The 19334-nt window shown below is 38.6% G+C and overlaps 2 protein-coding genes across 2 annotated transcripts; both read right to left on the bottom strand.

Moving 5' to 3' along the window:
• Positions 1-3421: 3421 nt before the first annotated feature.
• On the bottom strand, positions 3422-4074 carry LOC105955733 (uncharacterized). The gene is made up of 2 exons (XM_012979526.2): positions 3536-4074; positions 3422-3428 (listed from the first exon to the last, which is right to left on the bottom strand). Exons 1-2 carry the CDS (start codon positions 4072-4074, stop codon positions 3422-3424), a joined length of 546 nt encoding a protein of 181 aa, XP_012834980.2.
• A 12835-nt stretch (positions 4075-16909) lies between these two features.
• On the bottom strand, positions 16910-19008 carry LOC105955749 (sugar transport protein 10). Its single transcript, XM_012979541.2, has 2 exons — positions 18604-19008; positions 16910-18498 (listed from the first exon to the last, which is right to left on the bottom strand). The coding sequence occupies exons 1-2, from the start codon at positions 18737-18739 to the stop codon at positions 17090-17092; spliced, it is 1545 nt and encodes a 514-aa protein (XP_012834995.1). The 5' UTR covers positions 18740-19008; the 3' UTR covers positions 16910-17089.
• Positions 19009-19334: the final 326 nt, after the last annotated feature.

Genomic DNA, 19334 nt, shown 5'->3' with positions numbered 1-19334 from the left:
GTGGATTACGCTAAAAGACTTATCGGATACCTTGGTGATGTGACGATAGAACATGTGCCTAGAAAGGATAACAAACAAGCGGATGCATTGGCAAAACTTGCTTCTACTTTAGCCATGCCCGAAGACGGAGCTCATATATCAATTTTCAAGAGGTGGGTCGTACCACCAATCTTTGAACATGGAGAAATTGAAGAAGACGAAACTCGAGTGGTTTACGTGTTTGAAATCGAGAAAGAAGACTGGCGTCAATCATTTGTGGATTACTTGAAGTATGAAAAGTTGCCTAATGATCCACGTCAAAGGGTTGATATTCGACGTCGTGCGGCTCGTTTCATCTACTATAAAGATACACTTTACAGACGTTCATTTGATGGAGTTTTCTTGAGATGTTTAGGTGATGACGAAGCCGTTCAAGCCATAGAAGAAGCTCATTCCGGAATTTGCGGCGCCCATCAGTCAGGACCCAAATTACATTCCGAATAAAAAGAATGGGTTATTATTTGCCATCTATGGTAAAGGATTGCATGGAGTATGCCCAAAAATGTCAACCTTGTCAATTTCATGCAAACTTTATTCATCAACCGCCGGAGCCATTACACCCTACTGTTGCCTCATGGCCCTTTGATGCTTGGGGTTTGGATGTGGTTGGACCTATGACAAAGTCTTCCGCCGGACATCTCTATATCTTGGCAGCAACAGACTACTTTTCCAAATGGGCTGAAGCAGTGCCTCTTCGAGAAGTAAAGAAGGAGAACGTTGCCGATTTCATCCGCATCAATACCATCTACCGTTACGGAGTTCCTCGATATATGATCACAGACAACGGAAAGCCATTCTGCAATGGTGTGATAGATAAACTTTGTGAAAAGTTTGGCTTCAAGCAAAGAAAGTCTTCAATGTACAACGCTGCCGCCAATGGACTCGCCGAGGCCTTCAACATGACTTTATGTAATTTGCTGAAGAAAGTGATCGCCAAGTCAAAACGTGATTGGCACGAGAGGATGGGAGAAGCTTTATGGGCTTATAGAACAACGTATAGAACACCTACTCAAGCCACTCCATATGCGTTGGTGTACGGTGTGGAAGCAGTCTTACCTCTTGAAAAACAAATTCCATCATTGAGGATAGCTATACAAGAAGAACTCACTCAAGAAGAAAATGCCCGTTTGCGTCTTGCAGAATTGGAAGCTCTTGACGAGAAAAGATTAGAGGCACAACAAAGTATTGAATGCTACCAAGCTCGTCTTTCTAGGGCGTTTAACAAGAAGGTGCGGCCAAGATCGTTTCAAGTTGGAGATTTGGTACTTGCCGTAAGGAGGCCCATCATCGTCACTCACAAAACGGGGAATAAATTTACTTCAAAGTGGGATGGTCCTTATGTCGTCAAAGAAGCATACACAAATGGAGCGTACAAGTTGGTTGCCGAAGATGGCTTAAGAATTGGTCCGATAAATGGAAAGTTCTTGAAGCGGTACTATGCATGAAGCGGAGGAGAAGGCTCCTGGCCCGCATGAGTTGAAACTGTGCACGGCTTAAAAAAAAAAAAAAAAAAAAAAAAAAAAAATCTATCTTTTTTTCTTTGAACTACGTTATGACTTGATCCCACTCGGGGTACGTAGGCAGCTTAGATATTCTCTAAGTTCAGTCCTTTCCTAAAAAAAAAAAAAAAAAAATTCTATCTTTTTTCCTTTGAACTACGTTATGACTTGATCCCTTTATAGGGTACGTAGGCAACTTAGAATCTCTCTAAGTTCAGTCATGATTTCAAAAGATATATGTTCTTTGCTAGATCAAGCTGCAATCAAAGTTGAGCAATAATCGAGACTCATCCACTCCAAGATGCATTGTCCGTGAACAAGTCTCGAGGGGGGATTTGTAGACGCATAAAATTAATTAATTGGTTAATTAAATTAGCCAATTAAATTGTGTCTAAATTAAATTATAATTTATCTTACAAAATAAGTTATGGAGATAATTATCAATTAATTATTGGCCAATAGGATTATTTCTTCTCTTCCAAGTTATAAGAGATAAATATCAATTTAAAGAGAGCCAGTCAAATCGCGCCACGTCATCAAGTAGACTTTAAGTAGGACTCTTATTCTACCACTATAAATAGGGACCCTCTCTACACAATTCAAGAGACAACTGAAGGAGCAAAACCGTAGGAGCAAAATTCTCTCTACAATTCAAGAAGCAAGGAAGAAGAATTCGTAGGAGGTAAGATTCTCTCTCTACATTCAAAGTGTTCTTCGTCAAATTCAAGGTGTTCTTAAGCAAATTCAAGGCGTTCTTCATCAATTCCGGCGTTCGATCCGAGATAACGGTGCCAAACCTTCGGATTAACGTTAATCAATTCAAGTCAAGATCATTGGAAGATTGAAGGGCCAAATCCATCAAGAATTTCAAGATCTTCAAGTCAAATTCAGTCAAAGTTCAACGTTCGATCCGAGATTCAAGTCGCAAGACCCTTGGAAAACGTTATTCAAATCCAAAATCAAATCCGGAGAAGATCAAGTCAACGACCCGACTCCGAAATTCAAAGTCAAACAAATATAATTAATATTATTCTAGAGAGAAGAATCAGAGGATTGAAATAGAGATTGTAACCCGCAATTTATTTATTTTAATTCAATAAAATCATCTTTGTTCAATTTTTCTTGTTTGTTTATATCGGAGATAAGAATTTGTTGTTACAGTATCTTCCTAGGCCTGTCTTCAGCCATGGTCAACTATATGTTGCAGTGTCCAGAGTTAAGAGCAGAGGTGGCATTAAGATATTCATCAAGTCGGATTCGGGTGAACTCACCAATGTTACTAGAAATGTTGTGTACAAGGAAGTATTTCATCGAATTTGAAGGTAGAAAATATTTTCATATTTATCATTTATTCATGTAACATGTTTTTTATTTTATTTTTAAAGAACTTATTCTTTAGCAGGTGTTTCTTATCTATATATTTTCCCCGGTGCGATATTATTTTCAGTCATTTCCCTAGGGTGCTCGGTGCAATTCTTATTATCTTTAAGATTTAGTTTTGACGATATATTACTATTTAATAGTATTCTTATATCATAACTATGAAGAACATGACACTTATAACATATTTTTATTATTGTTGGTCGATTACGTTATGTACTTAAATTCGGTGACCGTGATAATTGATATATGCGTAAATTTGTTTTTGAGACATGTATTTTCAGTTAGAAATATGTCGCCCCGTGCATCGCACGGGTGAATACTAGTCTTTATATATACAAATATATATATTTTAATTAATTTCTAAATGGGGCATGCTAAATCCCACACTAAAATTTACTAAATCCCACACATAAATTAAAAAGAAAAAAAATTCTATTTCTTTTTTTTTTTTAGGAAAAATTAACTTTATTTAGGCATACCTTGCCAAATCGGAAGGAAGATTATAACCTTCGTTACAAGAGTCACCATAATTTTTAGCTATAAGATGAGCTAAAATATTTCCCGAACGTTTAATAAAATTAAAGACACAACTTTCAAAAAATTTAGCCACACACCAGCAATCTTCGACATAAGCGCCAAACGAACATGATTGAGCATCCTCTCCTCGAAGAGCTTCGACAACTTTGAGGCAATCTCCTTCCTGAATAATTGATGGCCAACTTTCCTCTTTGGCTCTAGTCAATGCGAATAGTGCAGCATGAGCTTCACAATCGACTGCCCTTGGTCGGCCTCTAAAGCTTCTAGCTGCCCAAAAGATACAGTGACCCTGCCAATCTCGAGCTATCACAGCCACCGAATAATGGTTTGTACCAGCTGGAAGAGCTGCATCAAAATTCAGTTTAATTATTCCTTCTCGAGGCGGTTTCCACTCCGTTTGATGAGCGCGTTGATGTATGGGAGTACGAGGAAGTTGTGCTTGTTGATACAAATTGAGAAAAGTCAGACCCCAGCTAATAAACTCGTCCGTCGCCATCCCTTGCTCTCCATGCATCTCTCGATTTCTTGACTCCCAAGCTTTCCACACTACGACGACCGCCAAGAGAAAGGAATCCTCTGTTAACTGTTGCTGCAATTGAATTATCCAATCCCACATAGACACTGGTTTTGGCTGCCCTATAATGCCAAAACGGTGTGACTTCCATATTTTTTCCATTCCTCGACAACGGAGAAAGACGTGCATAGGTGTCTCCCACTCTCTCCCGCAATGGTTGCACATTGGAGAGGTGGCAATCTTTCTTCTAAACAGCTCGGCTTGTGTGGGGAGTATATCAGAACAGGCCCTCCAAAGAAACATACGAATTTTCGGGGGAAGTGCCAAATGCCATATGCTCCTCCATCTTCGGCTTGATAATCCACTCGACGATTCCTTCGCTAGACAGTAGACCCCTATTAGCATGATAGCTGTGTGTTGTTACTAGGGCGAGTTGATAACACAACTTAACCGTAAATTTTCCGTCCTTCGTGTAGTGACAAATCCATTTGTCCGATGCATATGAACTTCCAATCGGTATAGCCAGAATACGTTCTCGATCCACTAGCCAAAACTGCTCATTAATAATCGAGATATCCCAAGACTTTGAAGTCTGGTCAATTAAATCTTCGACTCTATCTGGGAAAAACGAGTGCAGAGGTCTTCGAGTAATAACTTTGAAATTTCCATCGTCACCGAGCCATGGGTCCGCCCAGATAGATGTGCTTGAGCCATCACCAATTCTCTTTCTTAAACCTTTGAGCAGATGAGATCGTGCCTTAACTAAACTCCGCCAAGTCGCTGAAGGCCGCGAACCTAATTCAGCCGTGAGAACTTCACCATTGGAGAAATAATGAGCTTTCAGAATTTTGGATAATAGAAGGTCAGGGTAATTTAAAATTCTCCAGGTTTGTTTGGCTAATAATGCTATATTGAAACTACGCAAATCCCGAAATCCAAGACCACCATCAGCTTTCGACATGCACATTCTATTCCACGCTAACCACGACATCTTCCTGTCATTTCCATTTCCCCACCAAAACCTTCGGATAGCCGATTCCAGATCATTAATGAGACCCACCGGTAACATAAAGCAACTCATCATATATGACGGAATGGCTTGCAAAACAGCCTTAATAAGAACCTCTTTTCCGGAATTTGAGAGTTGTTTCTCGCCCCATCCTTTAATACGTGCCCAAATACGATCTCGAAGAAAACTAAAAATTTTTTTTCTTGTTCGCCCCATCGAGAGAGGCATACCTAAGTATCTTTCATGTCGATCCACCACTTGGAAACCCAAAATATTGCAAATACTCTCCTTCAAAGCCGCGGAAGTTGTTGGACAAAAACTCACATTAGTCTTTTCAAAATTAATCTCTTGTCCCGAAATCCTTGCGTATTGATCAAGAATGTTTTTCATAGTAATCGCATCGGCTTCAGAAGCTTTACAAAACAGAAGAGTGTCGTCCGCGAAGCACAAATTGGAAATTGTGGGAGCTGATGGAGCAATTTTAATTCCATGAAAGTTACCTTCATTGACTGCCTTATGAACCATAGTAATTAAAGCTTCTACACAACATATAAACATATATGGGGACAAAGGGTCGCCTTGCCGAATACCTCTAGATGGACGAAGCGAGCCAAATTGTGAACCATTAAAGAGAAATGAGTACAAGACAGAAGAGATACACAACATAATAAGATCAACAAACCCAGGCAAAAAACCCAAACGACAAAGAATTTTTCTCAAAAATAACCATTCAATCTGATCGTATGCTTTACTAATGTCTAACTTGACTGCCATATAATTATTTCGATTACTAGAGTTGGACTTAATGAAGTGATTGATCTCGTAAGCAACGAGAACATTATCGGTGATAAGACGTTTGGGAACAAAAGCAGATTGGGTAGGTGAAATAATATCACAAAGAATCGGTTTGAGACGATTAGCAATAGCCTTTGATCCGAATTTATAAATCACATTGCATAGACTGATAGGTCTATACTCTGTCATTTTTTCCGGTTTTTTCACCTTAGGGATAAGAACAATGTAGGTGAAATTAAGGGCATAAGGGAGTCTCTTATTATTAAGAAATTCTAACACGCAAGAAATAACATTAGACCCTAAGATATGCCAATATTTAGTATAAAAGATAACAGGAAGGCCATCCGGGCCAGGAGATTTTAAAGGGGCCATTTGAGAAATAGCACGGGTTACCTCATCAGCAGTGAAAGGCATGGATAACATCTGATTCGCTTCGCTCGTAACTCTCGGCTCAAAATGCTCCAAAACCTCATCAATCTCCCTCTCACTCGGATTGGTAGACTTGAAAATATGAGCAAAGTATTCAGCAATAATTTTTTCGATGTCTTCCTCATTCACCTTCCAGTTCCCATTCATATCTTTTAATTGATCTACTCTGTTTACACGATTACGAGAGGAAGCCTTTGCATGAAAAAACTTTGTATTATGGTCTCCTTCTTTCATCCATTGAACTTTGCTCCTTTGACGCCAATAAACATCGTTTTTCTCATATAAATGCTCCAATTTTTCCCTAACGACCCTCAATTCAGCCCGAACAACCTCAGTTTGTATTTCACTGTTCAAGTAATGGATTTTCTTATGTAAAGTCTCAATCTGTCTTTGAGGTTGCTGAAGAGTGGACTTACTCCACTTAGTGAGGGCTATTCTTCATTCATTCCTCTTCCAAATGAGGTCCTCCATAGGCTCGGATGTGACGTTCTCTCCCCACGTCTGTCGGATAATATCCTCACACTCACCCCGTCCAATCCACATTGCTTCAAATCTAAATGGTCTACAAAGTTTGCGTTTATTAACTCTCGGTTCTCTCTGTAGTGCAACCATGATAGGGATATGATCGGACCCAAGGAATGGTAAGTGAAGTGCCTTTGCATCCGGGAAAATAGAAATCCACTCATAGTTAGCACAAGCACGATCCAGCCGACTTCTGATGGTGTTAGGATGCTCTCGCTTATTAGTCCACGTAAATGGATAACCCTCGTAACCAATATCCGATAAGTTGCAAACATCAAGGATCTCACGGAAAGCCTCTATCTGATAGGGCAGTCGCGCAAGTCCCCCCTCATTCTCCGAGTTGCTTAATATCTCGTTAAAGTCGCCACCTATCATCCACAGCAAACTCCTGTGAGGATGGAGAGTTCTCAACAGATCCCAAGATTTCGGTTTGTTCTCATGCTCCGGGTAGCCATAAAACCCTGTGCACCTCCAAATCAAATTATTGTGTTGCGAGCGGACCTCAACATCAATATGATGGGAAGAAAAACTAATAAGGTCCACATGTATTTCCTTTTTCCAGAATAGTTGTTGGGTGCTAAATACCAACACGCAAGTGTACGTATCGCAAACAAGTAGTAAAGTAGACTCGTGAGAGTCGGATGTCGATCCCACAGGGAATACGTAAATTATTTAATCCTAAGTACCAAATCCTAACAATTGTGATTTTTATCCAGCCTACGCAGGGTTGTCAAATTAATTAACTAAATAAATTAAACTAATTAAGAACACAAGTAATCACGAGAAAAAGATCAATAATAAACGGATCTAGGATTTTATCTTCCCCCTATGCTATAATTCTCCACCCAATTAATTTCCTATCATGCAAGTTACGATTCCCGATTATTAACCCAAGACACGAAATTATTCATAACCAGCTGTCGCTGCGCTATAAACCTATTATTCATAAAAGATTCACTATATGTCTATGCAAACCTAGTATAAATAAAGCATTAAATATCAAGTCTCGCAAACGGCTACCTAAGGTATTATCTGTATGTCTACGATAATACATGCAATCAACACACGCATTCGGTGAAAAACTACTCGAAGGCTCTCCTATCCCTGTTCTAATTATTAAAACGATCTGTCAATCAATTCTAACAATAACAAATAGCAACATAAGTTAGCTACGCTCATGCACTAAATAAACTCAAGATAGAAGAAATAATCGAAGAATTAAACTTGCATAAAAGTAGAAAAATAGGTTCGAATCACCACATAGGGTTCCAATAAAATCCTAGAATAAAAACTTAGCTACTCATGTTCGTAACGAAAAGCATAAGAAAAATACGAGAATTCATAAATTTAGAAAAGAAAAGGAAAAAGGAAAACTAGGATGAAAAATCGTCAAGTCTTCGTCTTCGTTCTCTTGCTCCTTGATTGCGTGTAGAAAAGATAAAAAAACTAAAAACTAATAATAACGATAAAAGGTAAAAGATAATCCTAATTGTGTGCTTGTGGCCTTTAAATAGGGTGCAAAACTATAATAGGGCGGGTTTCCTTGTGTAATTAAAATTCCTTCACTGCGCCATCACGCCCATCCGGACGGCCGTGTGAGATTTTGAACTAAAATCCGCACGGCCGTGCGGTCTTTGATTCTCCAGATTTCTGATTTTTCACTTTTGGCCCACTTTTTCTCTGAATTTGCAGTTTTCACCCCAAAAGTTGCCAATTCTTCAATTTGCACCTAAAATACAAATAATAGCCATATTAAGCACCAATTATCGTAAAAACACATCAAAAGCTCCAATTAAAAGGTACAATTAAGTGTATAAATATACACTTAACACACCCCCAAACTTGAACTTTTGCTTGTCCTCAAGTAAAATTAAATTAATAACACAAAACAAAACCATACATCTCATTACATAGATCGATTGGTCAACTTCGCGTTTTCAGAACTTGCAATTATCATGACAATTCATAGGTATTCGCAAGCTTAACATTCAACGGCACTTAGTCACTCACTATTACCAAAAACCACAAGTCATACAATTGCTTCAAGTATCCAATATTTGCAAGTTAAAGATAGAAAGAATTTATACTTACATGCATATATTTGACTCCAAATACTCACCAAATTATTTTACTCAACTAATATTGAACAATAAGCTATTGGGATCATTGGGGCTTTGTGGCTTTCAATTGTTAGGCTCTTTGGTCCGAGGTAGGTAATATGGGAATGTGTGGCTAATTTTCTTGAATTGAGGTGATTACGCCAAAATTTGAAAGATAGGCGTTTGAAACAATGAATTCACCTCTAGGGACTTAAATAAACTCGATTCTCCAAAATTCACACGTCAACACTTTTGCCTTGAGGCAATGGATCGAGTTTTCAACACAACTCAACAACTAGTCCTTATTTCTCCCTTCTAATCTATTCTTCTTCTTTTTTTTTTTTTTTTTTTTTTTTTTTTTTTTTTTTTTTTGCATATCGAAGGATTTAGATATATATATATATATGAAGATGCACATATATATCTATCCTTTTTCTTTTTCTCTTTTTTTTTTATTTTTTTTTTTTTATTTTTTTTTTTTTATTTTTTTTTTTTTTTTTTTTCTTTTTTTTTTTTTTTTTTAGAAGAAGAAGAAAGATCTTATAAGAATTTTTCGACCGACCACCAAGGGATAATTATTCAAAAATCTCCACTTTTCTACCTTCTACTAATTGGCTAAAAGAAAGAACACCTTTTCTCCGAGGCTCAAATCAAGGTTCTAAGGATAAATTGACAAAAAGGGTAGGCTTGAAAGGCTCAAACGGTTCAAAGAAGGCCCAAATCATATCCCAAATCACTTATTATCAACACTTCGTATCATAAATGTCATAAGGTGAGATTTAAAACCGAACAAAGCATGATTGAGCACAAATAAATTCCAAATTTAAAATGCAAAACATTCAACCAAAGCAATGCACAAGGTGTGATTCCTAGCAATAATTCACTTCTACGTTCCGTTGAATCGAAAGCTAAACAAATACATACTCCTTATCAACATAAAACAAGCAATTTCATCATCAAACATTGACCATCTCCCATCATCATAATTCATCGATGCATCAATTTTTTTTTTATTTTTTTTTTTTTTAATAAAAACGAAAATAATAAAACGGCAACTAAAACAAAAACTAACGCATGAAAAATAAAAATAATAAAACACAAATAAAGCGCACATAAATGAAAACAAGTAGTTAACCACCCCCAAACTTAAAATTCACATTGCCCTCAATGTGATTCGCCCGGAGTTTAAGGATAGAAAACACCTGTTTTTAAGCGTCGGGACCATCGTCGGGTTGTTGGAATTTGATCGGTTTTCTTGCCCTTCCCTTTGCTCTTTGAAGTGCCTTCGCCTTGTGAGGTGCCCTCCCCGTCACGTCCTCGTTTCCCCACTACTTGAGAATGTGTGTAGAAGGGATTAGGAGTGGATTGATGTGCAAAATTTCCCCCAAACTTGACTTGGGCAATTCGTCGAACACCTTGTGGGCGTTCTTGATTGAATGGATTTTTGGAGAAATTTGTACCTTTCTTGAACCCTCCCTGCACAAATCAGCAACAAACAACCGAGATAAGCAACAATATGTGTGTAGTTGGTGAATTTTCGGTGAAATTGTTCAAGAAAGTCGAAAATTTTGAAAAGAGGGGTTTAGGGTTCGAATTAGGAGAGAAGTGGGGATTGGAATTGTGAAAATTGGGGTTTGGAAAACCCCTATTTAATATGCCCGAATTTTATTTATTTTTTTTTAATTTTTTTTTTTTTTTTTTTTTTTTTTTTTTCCGCACGGCCGTGCGGAATTTTGGCCTTAAATCGGCACGGCCGTGCCATTTTGCATATTTGGGCAGTAGTTGTTTCAATTTTTGGACGGCCGTGCGATTTTTAAGGGAAAAATCCGCACGGCCGTCCCATTTCCGGAATTTATACAGTAGCATCCCCGAAATTCACACGGCCGTGTGAATTTCTTCCCTTTTTCTTGCACGGCCGTGTGAATAATTGCATTTAGATCCCTGCAAAATAAAAACTTCTTATTAGTGCCCCTGAAACTTTTTTTTTTTTTTTTTTTTTTTTTTTTTTTTTTTTTTTTTTTGAAAAATAAAATAAAATAAAAGCAAAACTAAAAATTTAAAATAACATAAAATAAATAAAAAAAACGAAAGCTCGGGTTGCCTCCCGAGAAGCGCTAAGTTTACAGTCTTCAGCCGGACTTTGTCTGCTTCTTTGATCAAGCTAACGTGACCGAAGCCACTTGGCGATTGAATTCCTCGCCCCAATAATGCTCGTTTGGTTCTTTAGGAGGCCACATCCACCTCGCACGTTTATCATTATTATCACCCCGACTCGTTTGACTGTCCCTTGGCGGAGTTGAAATTGAGCTCGCACAATAAACTTGCTCCGTCCGACTATCTTTTCCGCCACCATCTCCTGCACTCAAAAATCCTTTCCCACGGTCTAAGATCAAAGCGTCAAAATCGTCATGATTTGTAAAATCCACAAGATCTATAGCATAACAATCATTATCATCACTTGGATTTTTATTAGTGCTAAAAACGTTAAATTTGACCGTTTGATCATGCACCGTCATTGAAAGATCACCACTAGCACAATCAATTAGAGTTTTTGACGTGGCTAAAAACGGTCTCCCTAAAATAAGAGGTATCTCCCTATCTTCATCTATGTCAAGTATAACGAAATCAACAGGGAAGATAAATTTGTTCACTTTTACTAGCACATTCTCTAAAATACCTTTTGGGTAAACTAAAGACCTATCGGCTAATTGAAGAGTTATAGCCGTTGGTTCAATCTCACCTAACCCAAGATTTTTGTAAGTGGAATAAGGCATAAGATTAATGCTAGCACCTAAATCAATGAGTGACCTAAAATTTTTACCTCCAATAGTGCAAGGGATAGTGAACTTACCTGGATCGCCGAGTTTTTGTGGAAGGGGTCGTACAAGAATTTCACTGCATTGCTCCGTGAGTTGGATGATCTCGTTCCCTTGCAATTTATTCCTCTTTGTCACGAGCTCCTTGAGGAATTTCACCCACTTTGGCATCTTTTGAATGGCTTCGATAAACGGAATGTTGATGTGGATTTCCTTCAGCTTGTCCAAGAATCCTTGGTGCTCGGCATCGAGTTTCTTCTTTTGAAGCTTTTGAGGATATGGGACTTGAGGGACTCGTGAGATCACTGTGGGAGATGGCGGTTCCTTGCGAGTTGCTTCTTTTTCCTCAATCACATTCGGCTCCTCGATTACCGTGTTTTGCTTCTCCTTTCGTGGGGCCTCCTCCAATTGTCTCCCGTTCCTTAAACTTACAGCGTTGCACTGTTCGATGTTGTTCTTCCGAGGATCTTCCGTGTTTGATGGCAGTGCTCCCGATGGCCTCGAGGTTAGTTGGGTTGCAAGTTGACCCATTTGTGTTTCCAAATTCCGGATGGAGGCTTGGGTGGTTGTCATAAATTGCGCCAATATGTTTGCGAGATCTCCTCCTTGAGGTTGAGCTTGGGGCGGATTTTGAAATCCGGGAGCTGGTCGTGAATAATTAGGCGGTTGGCCTTGAGGTGGTGCTTGCCTTTGCCCTTGCTGATTTCCTCCCCACCCAAAGTTAGGGTGATCCTTCCATCCCGGATTGTACGTGTTGGAGTACGGGTTCCTCTGTTGTCGGTTGGTGTCATGCACATAATTCAGAGACTCCGTTTCTTCTACGCGCTGGTCGGGAACTTGGACTGCATGGACTTGCTGAGTCTGCAAAGCCGCTACTTGCTTCGATAGCTTCTCCAATTGGGCTGTGATTGCAGTGACTCCGTCTAATTCCAAAATTCCGCCCGTCTTGACTGCTCCGCTATTCGACCGGTCCGATGCCCGCATGTATTTATTTCTAGCGATTCGCTCCAAAAGCTCGTATGCTTCATCGTAAGTCAAACTCATGAACATACCTCCAGCAGCAGAGTCGAGCACGGTCCTCGAGTTGTCTTGCAATCCATCGTAAAATATTTGCAGTTGGCGCCACTCTTGAAGCCCGTGATTTGGGCACCTCCTTACTAGCTGCTTGAACCGCTCCCACGTCTCGAATAACGCTTCACCGGCTTCTTGTATGAAGTTTTGAATTTCTCGCCGGATTCTCTCAGTTTTTGTTGGGGAGTTGTATGTGTTCATGAAAAGTTGAGCTAGCTGGGCCCACGACGATATGGAGTGTGGTGCACGAGTTTGCAACCATTCTCGGGCTGCGCCTTGTAGGGAATGCTTGAACAGGCGGAGTTGCAGTGCTTCGGGTGTTACTCCGTTCATCTTATGCGAGTCACACGTTTCGAGAAAGTTGACCAAGTGAAGATGTGGATCTTCATGAGCCAATCCGCTGAAAAGACCATTGTTTTGGAGCATCGTGAGGAGTCCCGCTCGAATCTCGAAGTTATTGGCTTCAATGGGGGGTTGCTGGATGCTTGATTGGAACCCATTAAGTGTCGGGACGGTGTACTCATGCAGTGCTCGTTGGCGAGGCGGTGGATTGATTAGTTGGCGTTGCTCTTGCTCGTTGACGATTTCTCTCGCCAAATTCGGTGGGCGCCTTTGGTCACCTTCTCCACGATTATTCTCGTCTTCCATCGTTGCCGGAGTGTTTTGAGCTAACCGTTGATTTCTCCTGGCTTGCCTAAACGTTCGCTCAATTTCGGGATCAAGAGGTAGCAGCCTCGTGTCGTGTCCTCTTCGCATAAAAAGTACCTAAAAAAAAATAAAAATTAAATAATTAAATAAAATAAAAAAAAATGGCTGAAGTAAGAAAAATTGTTTAAATTTAATATTAGGATAAATAAACAATTTAGCCGTATTCCCCGGCAACGGCGCCAAAAACTTGTTGGGTGCTAAATACCAACACGCAAGTGTACGTATCGCAAACAAGTAGTAAAGTAGACTCGTGAGAGTCGGATGTCGATCCCACAGGGAATACGTAAATTATTTAATCCTAAGTACCAAATCCTAACAATTGTGATTTTTATCCAGCCTACGCAGGGTTGTCAAATTAATTAACTAAATAAATTAAACTAATTAAGAACACAAGTAATCACGAGAAAAAGATCAATAATAAACGGATCTAGGATTTTATCTTCCCCCTATGCTATAATTCTCCACCCAATTAATTTCCTATCATGCAAGTTACGATTCCCGATTATTAACCCAAGACACGAAATTATTCATAACCAGCTGTCGCTGCGCTATAAACCTATTATTCATAAAAGATTCACTATATGTCTATGCAAACCTAGTATAAATAAAGCATTAAATATCAAGTCTCGCAAACGGCTACCTAAGGTATTATCTGTATGTCTACGATAATACATGCAATCAACACACGCATTCGGTGAAAAACTACTCGAAGGCTCTCCTATCCCTGTTCTAATTATTAAAACGATCTGTCAATCAATTCTAACAATAACAAATAGCAACATAAGTTAGCTACGCTCATGCACTAAATAAACTCAAGATAGAAGAAATAATCGAAGAATTAAACTTGCATAAAAGTAGAAAAATAGGTTCGAATCACCACATAGGGTTCCAATAAAATCCTAGAATAAAAACTTAGCTACTCATGTTCGTAACGAAAAGCATAAGAAAAATACGAGAATTCATAAATTTAGAAAAGAAAAGGAAAAAGGAAAACTAGGATGAAAAATCGTCAAGTCTTCGTCTTCGTTCTCTTGCTCCTTGATTGCGTGTAGAAAAGATAAAAAAACTAAAAACTAATAATAACGATAAAAGGTAAAAGATAATCCTAATTGTGTGCTTGTGGCCTTTAAATAGGGTGCAAAACTATAATAGGGCGGGTTTCCTTGTGTAATTAAAATTCCTTCACTGCGCCATCACGCCCATCCGGACGGCCGTGTGAGATTTTGAACTAAAATCCGCACGGCCGTGCGGTCTTTGATTCTCCAGATTTCTGATTTTTCACTTTTGGCCCACTTTTTCTCTGAATTTGCAGTTTTCACCCCAAAAGTTGCCAATTCTTCAATTTGCACCTAAAATACAAATAATAGCCATATTAAGCACCAATTATTGTAAAAACACATCAAAAGCTCCAATTAAAAGGTACAATTAAGTGTATAAATATACACTTAACAATAGTGCTAGCCCGCCGGATTTGCCAACCTTGTCCACTGCCAAGCCAAAAAGATTCCATCGTCTCTTTATTTTTTCTATCAGAACTTGTGTTGCTTTCGTTTCGGATAGGAACACTAAGCTGGGGTTGAACCTTCGGAGTAAATCACCGATCACATGAATCGTCAAGGCGCCCCCAAGCCCTTGACAATTCCAGAAAATACAGCTCATAGTTCTCGAGAGGGTAATTCCTTCCTCCTATGTTCGTAACCTGAAAGTTGTTTCGAGACCATTTGTGAGTCCCTTCCCAATCAGAGAGAGAGAGAGAGATTGATGAGACCCGGAGCCACCGACGCGAGAGTAAACAAGCAGAAGAATACTCAGAATGAAGATCTGAAAATATGGGCGGCAAACAAAATATAAAAAGATAACCCGAGAAAACTCAATAAAACCCTAACAATCTAAAAAAATACGACAAAAAGAACGTCAAACAAAAGGTAGAAAACACACGATCAAATTTGCAGGAAATAATTAAGAAAACCAAAATCAAAAGATGTTAAGTGTCATGAGAATTAACACGGTTCCGAAACTGGTGAATAACCCTGAATTCGAAAGCTATAATCCCGCCTCTCATACAGAGAGAAAACCCGCCTCTCAAATACTCTAACTTCTCTCTAAAATGATTTTATCCAATTCCCTCAAAATTTATTATTTCTTTACGTGAATAATCATAAAAAAAATTAGTTCCGTTTTTTTTTTTTTAATATTTATTCAATTTCGTTAAGTATTTTTAATTATTCAAATTCATATCGATTCGAATATTTTTCTCAAATTCCAACTTTATTTTAGTTTGAACATTAAAAGATTTTTGTCAAATCGAACATGGAATGCTATGGATGTTTTTAGTATTTGATTTTGTGAAAAAAACTTAGGGTAAAAGAATAGGGGTGGGAAAGGAGAAGAGAAGTATTGAGGAGAGAAATATGTTTAGTTATGTACATGATTTGGTAAAAATAATGTGGGATTTAGCATCAGTTTCTAAATTTCTTAAAGGGGAAAGTAAAGAGAACCCCCAAACAAATTTTCATTAATATAATTACTCTTAATGATAGTACAATTAAAGTCAACGTTCAACGACATGTGTAAAAAAAATACGGATAAAAATTATAGGAAAAAAAATTAATCAAAAAACGGGACACCGGAAACTGGCGGAAAAAAGAAGACAGAAAAAAAAAATAATAAAAATAAAGTCAACACCGGATACTGGCGGTGAACAGCGGCGACAGGCAAAATTGTAGTCAAAATTGGGTTATGGATCAAAATTAAATAATTAGTGAAATTTAGGGTCAAATTGAGATTACATTGAATTAAATAATTAAATTGGAAAATATTAAAATGTGAAGGATATTGTAGTCATTTATGAATAAGTAGTTCATGATGAGCTTATTTGTAATAGACCCTAATTTTAAAAAGGGTTAATTAGGGAGACCCACCTCAAAACACATTTGTCAATAATACAACCCTAGCTATTTTTCTCATTTTGTGATACCCTTCGTATAGTATTTTAACTTAACATAACCCATAAATTTATAATAAACCTAAATACCCTTATACTATATAAAATGTCAAACCCAATTAGGGCTTCACCATCTCTCGTTCTCTCACTTTCGATATCTCTCTACCTCTCTCCCTACTCTTTCTTTTTCCTCTCCTCCACCATCACCGCCGTTGTCTACGCTCCTCCACCGTCGCCTCCTCCGACGCCGACGCCCTTATATCCGTCCCTCACAGAGAGGCTAGAGCGACGATTCAAATAACAAAGTAGGTCTAATTCTATTAAGATAAGGGTCTCGCTAATAGACCATTTTAAAAACCAGATCACATTTCTTAAGTGTTAAATTATAAATAAACAATGAATTCTCAAAATATTTTCATAATAATTTGTTTACGTTTCAAGTCGGTCAGATAAAATACATATTCATCGACCATTATTGCCATTTAAAATACAACCAAATAAATACTCTTCAAAAAAAAAAAAAGTCACAAGCAAAACATTCCAATTGACAAATCCAACATATCATTAAACAAAATCCGAATACAAAAAAACATTATTAAGATCCTCTTCCAAACAAAACAAATAAAACCCGACCTTATTAAACAAGAGCAATATACAGAAGAATTATGTTGCATGATTTTTATAAAAAACGGAAATATAAAAAGAAAGAAATTGATCAAAAAGTCTAGACAGCAACACTCTTGTGGTGTTGGAGACCAACAGCATCATCGGGGATGTATGATCCCCAGAACCAGTGAGCCTTCCAGACTCTGTTCATCTCCTCAATCGGCATATTCTTCGTTTCTGGCACAAAGAAGTATACAAATGCCGTCATAATAACAACCCACCCAGCAAAGAAGAAGAACAGTCCAAACTTCAAATGACAAAGCGCCGACAAAAAAAGTTGTCCGATGATGAAAGTGAAGAACATATTCACCGACACGTTAATGGACTGTCCAGCGGATCGTGTCTCCAACGGGTGAATCTCACTAGGTACCAACCATCCCAAAGGTCCCCAAGACCAAGCAAACGCCGCCACGTATATGCAGATCAAAGCCAAAGCCAAATTGCCCATTTCCTTGCTGAAAGAACCAACTCCCGCAACTCCGAACACCTTGTATATAAGCACTCCAACGCTGATCTGGCAAATGATCATCTGAATACCGCCTTCGAGGAACAAAGCCCTTCTCCCAAATTTATCGACCGTGAAAATGGAGACGAAAGTGGCGAAGACGTTGACGAGGCCGCTGACGACTGCTGACATAAGCGAAGCGTTGTTTCCGAATCCAAGTGTCTTGAAAAGCACCGGTGCATAGAACATGATGACGTTGATCCCGGTCAACTGCTGGAACATTGGGATCAAACATGTGATGATCAGTTGTGGTCTGTACTGCGGCTCCATGATCTTCTTCCATGGATACTCCACCCTTTTCGATGCCTCACTCGCTTCCAACAGATCAGTGAACTCTTGTTCCACATTTTCAGTGCCACGAATTTTCTTGAGCATCTCTCTTGCTTCATCCTTCTGCCCTCTCTCGATCATGGAGTTGGGTGTGTCGGGGAGGAAAACTGCTCCAACTGTCATCATCAAAGCAGGGACGGCAGCCAAACCAAGCGACACTCTCCACCCATTTGCCGGCATTGAAGCGGTGAAGTAGTTGATCAAATTGGCGGCGAATATGCCGATTGTGGTGGCCATCTGAAACCCGATGTTGAGTGCACCTCTTAGCTTAGGAGGAGCCATTTCAGAGAGGTAGACTGGGACGGATTGATTAGCGTAGCCGATGCCAACACCAAGGAGCAAGCGGCCGATGATGAGCATTTCAACATTCACCGCAGCACCATTGAGAATTGCACCGACTAGGAAGATAAAACCGCCAGTGGTCATTGAGATCTTTCTTCCGAACTTTTGGGTGGTGGCTGATGCAAAGAAGGAGGCTATGAGCGCCGCCAGGTACAATGATGATGTGAAGAGAGTCAATAAGTGATTCTCGAATTTACAGTACTGACTCTCATGGCCAGATGCGTTCTTTTCCTTTGCGTACACCGATGGAAAGAATTTCTCCAAGAACTCGTCCATGGATGTTACTCCTCCTGCACGTTAATTAATACAAAATTATTTGAACATCTAATTAAGTAGTTGAAAATGGAAATCCATAAATACATATTTTGAGTAGGTAGGCAACAGAAAATACGAACCTGAGATACCAATGTCATAACCAAAAATAAGACCACCTGAAGCAGCAACCAAACAGGTAATGACGACGAAGAGCGTAACACGGCCTTCATAGTTTCCCGCACTTGCTCCACCAACTTCAAAACTACCAACTGTCATCTTTTTTAACTATATTTTCTTTTATTCGCAACTAAAACTAAAATCAAAACTAAAGAAATTTCTTCGATATAGAGTCTCTTACAGTAATCTCCTTTACTGTTTTCTAGCTACTTTTCATATATTTTTAGTAATTATACTATATTTATGTATATGTATTTCCTTTTTTTCTTCTATTTTTTTTCTTTTTTATGTAATCTACATCTGCTTGAGAAAGCTTGTTGCCCCCGCAGTTATTATCTTTTTCTATTTTTGCTTTGCTTGATTTATTCTGCCAAAAGATGAGGAGTGCTATTTATATAGAAAATATTAGAATGTAAGTGTATACGGTCAACTTTTTGAAGATTAACAAATGCTTGGACCAACATGTTTTTCTCTATAATTAACATGTGTTATTGTTTTTTAGATTAATTCGGTGAGATCCACTCTTTGAGCATATATTACTACTTTGTTTGATTGTGCGTGGGTAAAGGAATGGACAAAGTCAGGAACATCTGATCTTAGAACCAGTAACGAATGATCTACTTATCCCATTATGTTAAAACATGATTAACTTAAATGTTTAGTATATATGTTATAACAATTATTTGATTAAATG

Source organism: Erythranthe guttata, chromosome 12 (genome assembly GCF_056151865.1).
Source record: "Erythranthe guttata isolate IM_541 chromosome 12, IM_541, whole genome shotgun sequence".
Taxonomy (NCBI): domain Eukaryota; kingdom Viridiplantae; phylum Streptophyta; class Magnoliopsida; order Lamiales; family Phrymaceae; genus Erythranthe; species Erythranthe guttata.
This window is presented reverse-complemented; position numbering and strand designations above follow the sequence as displayed.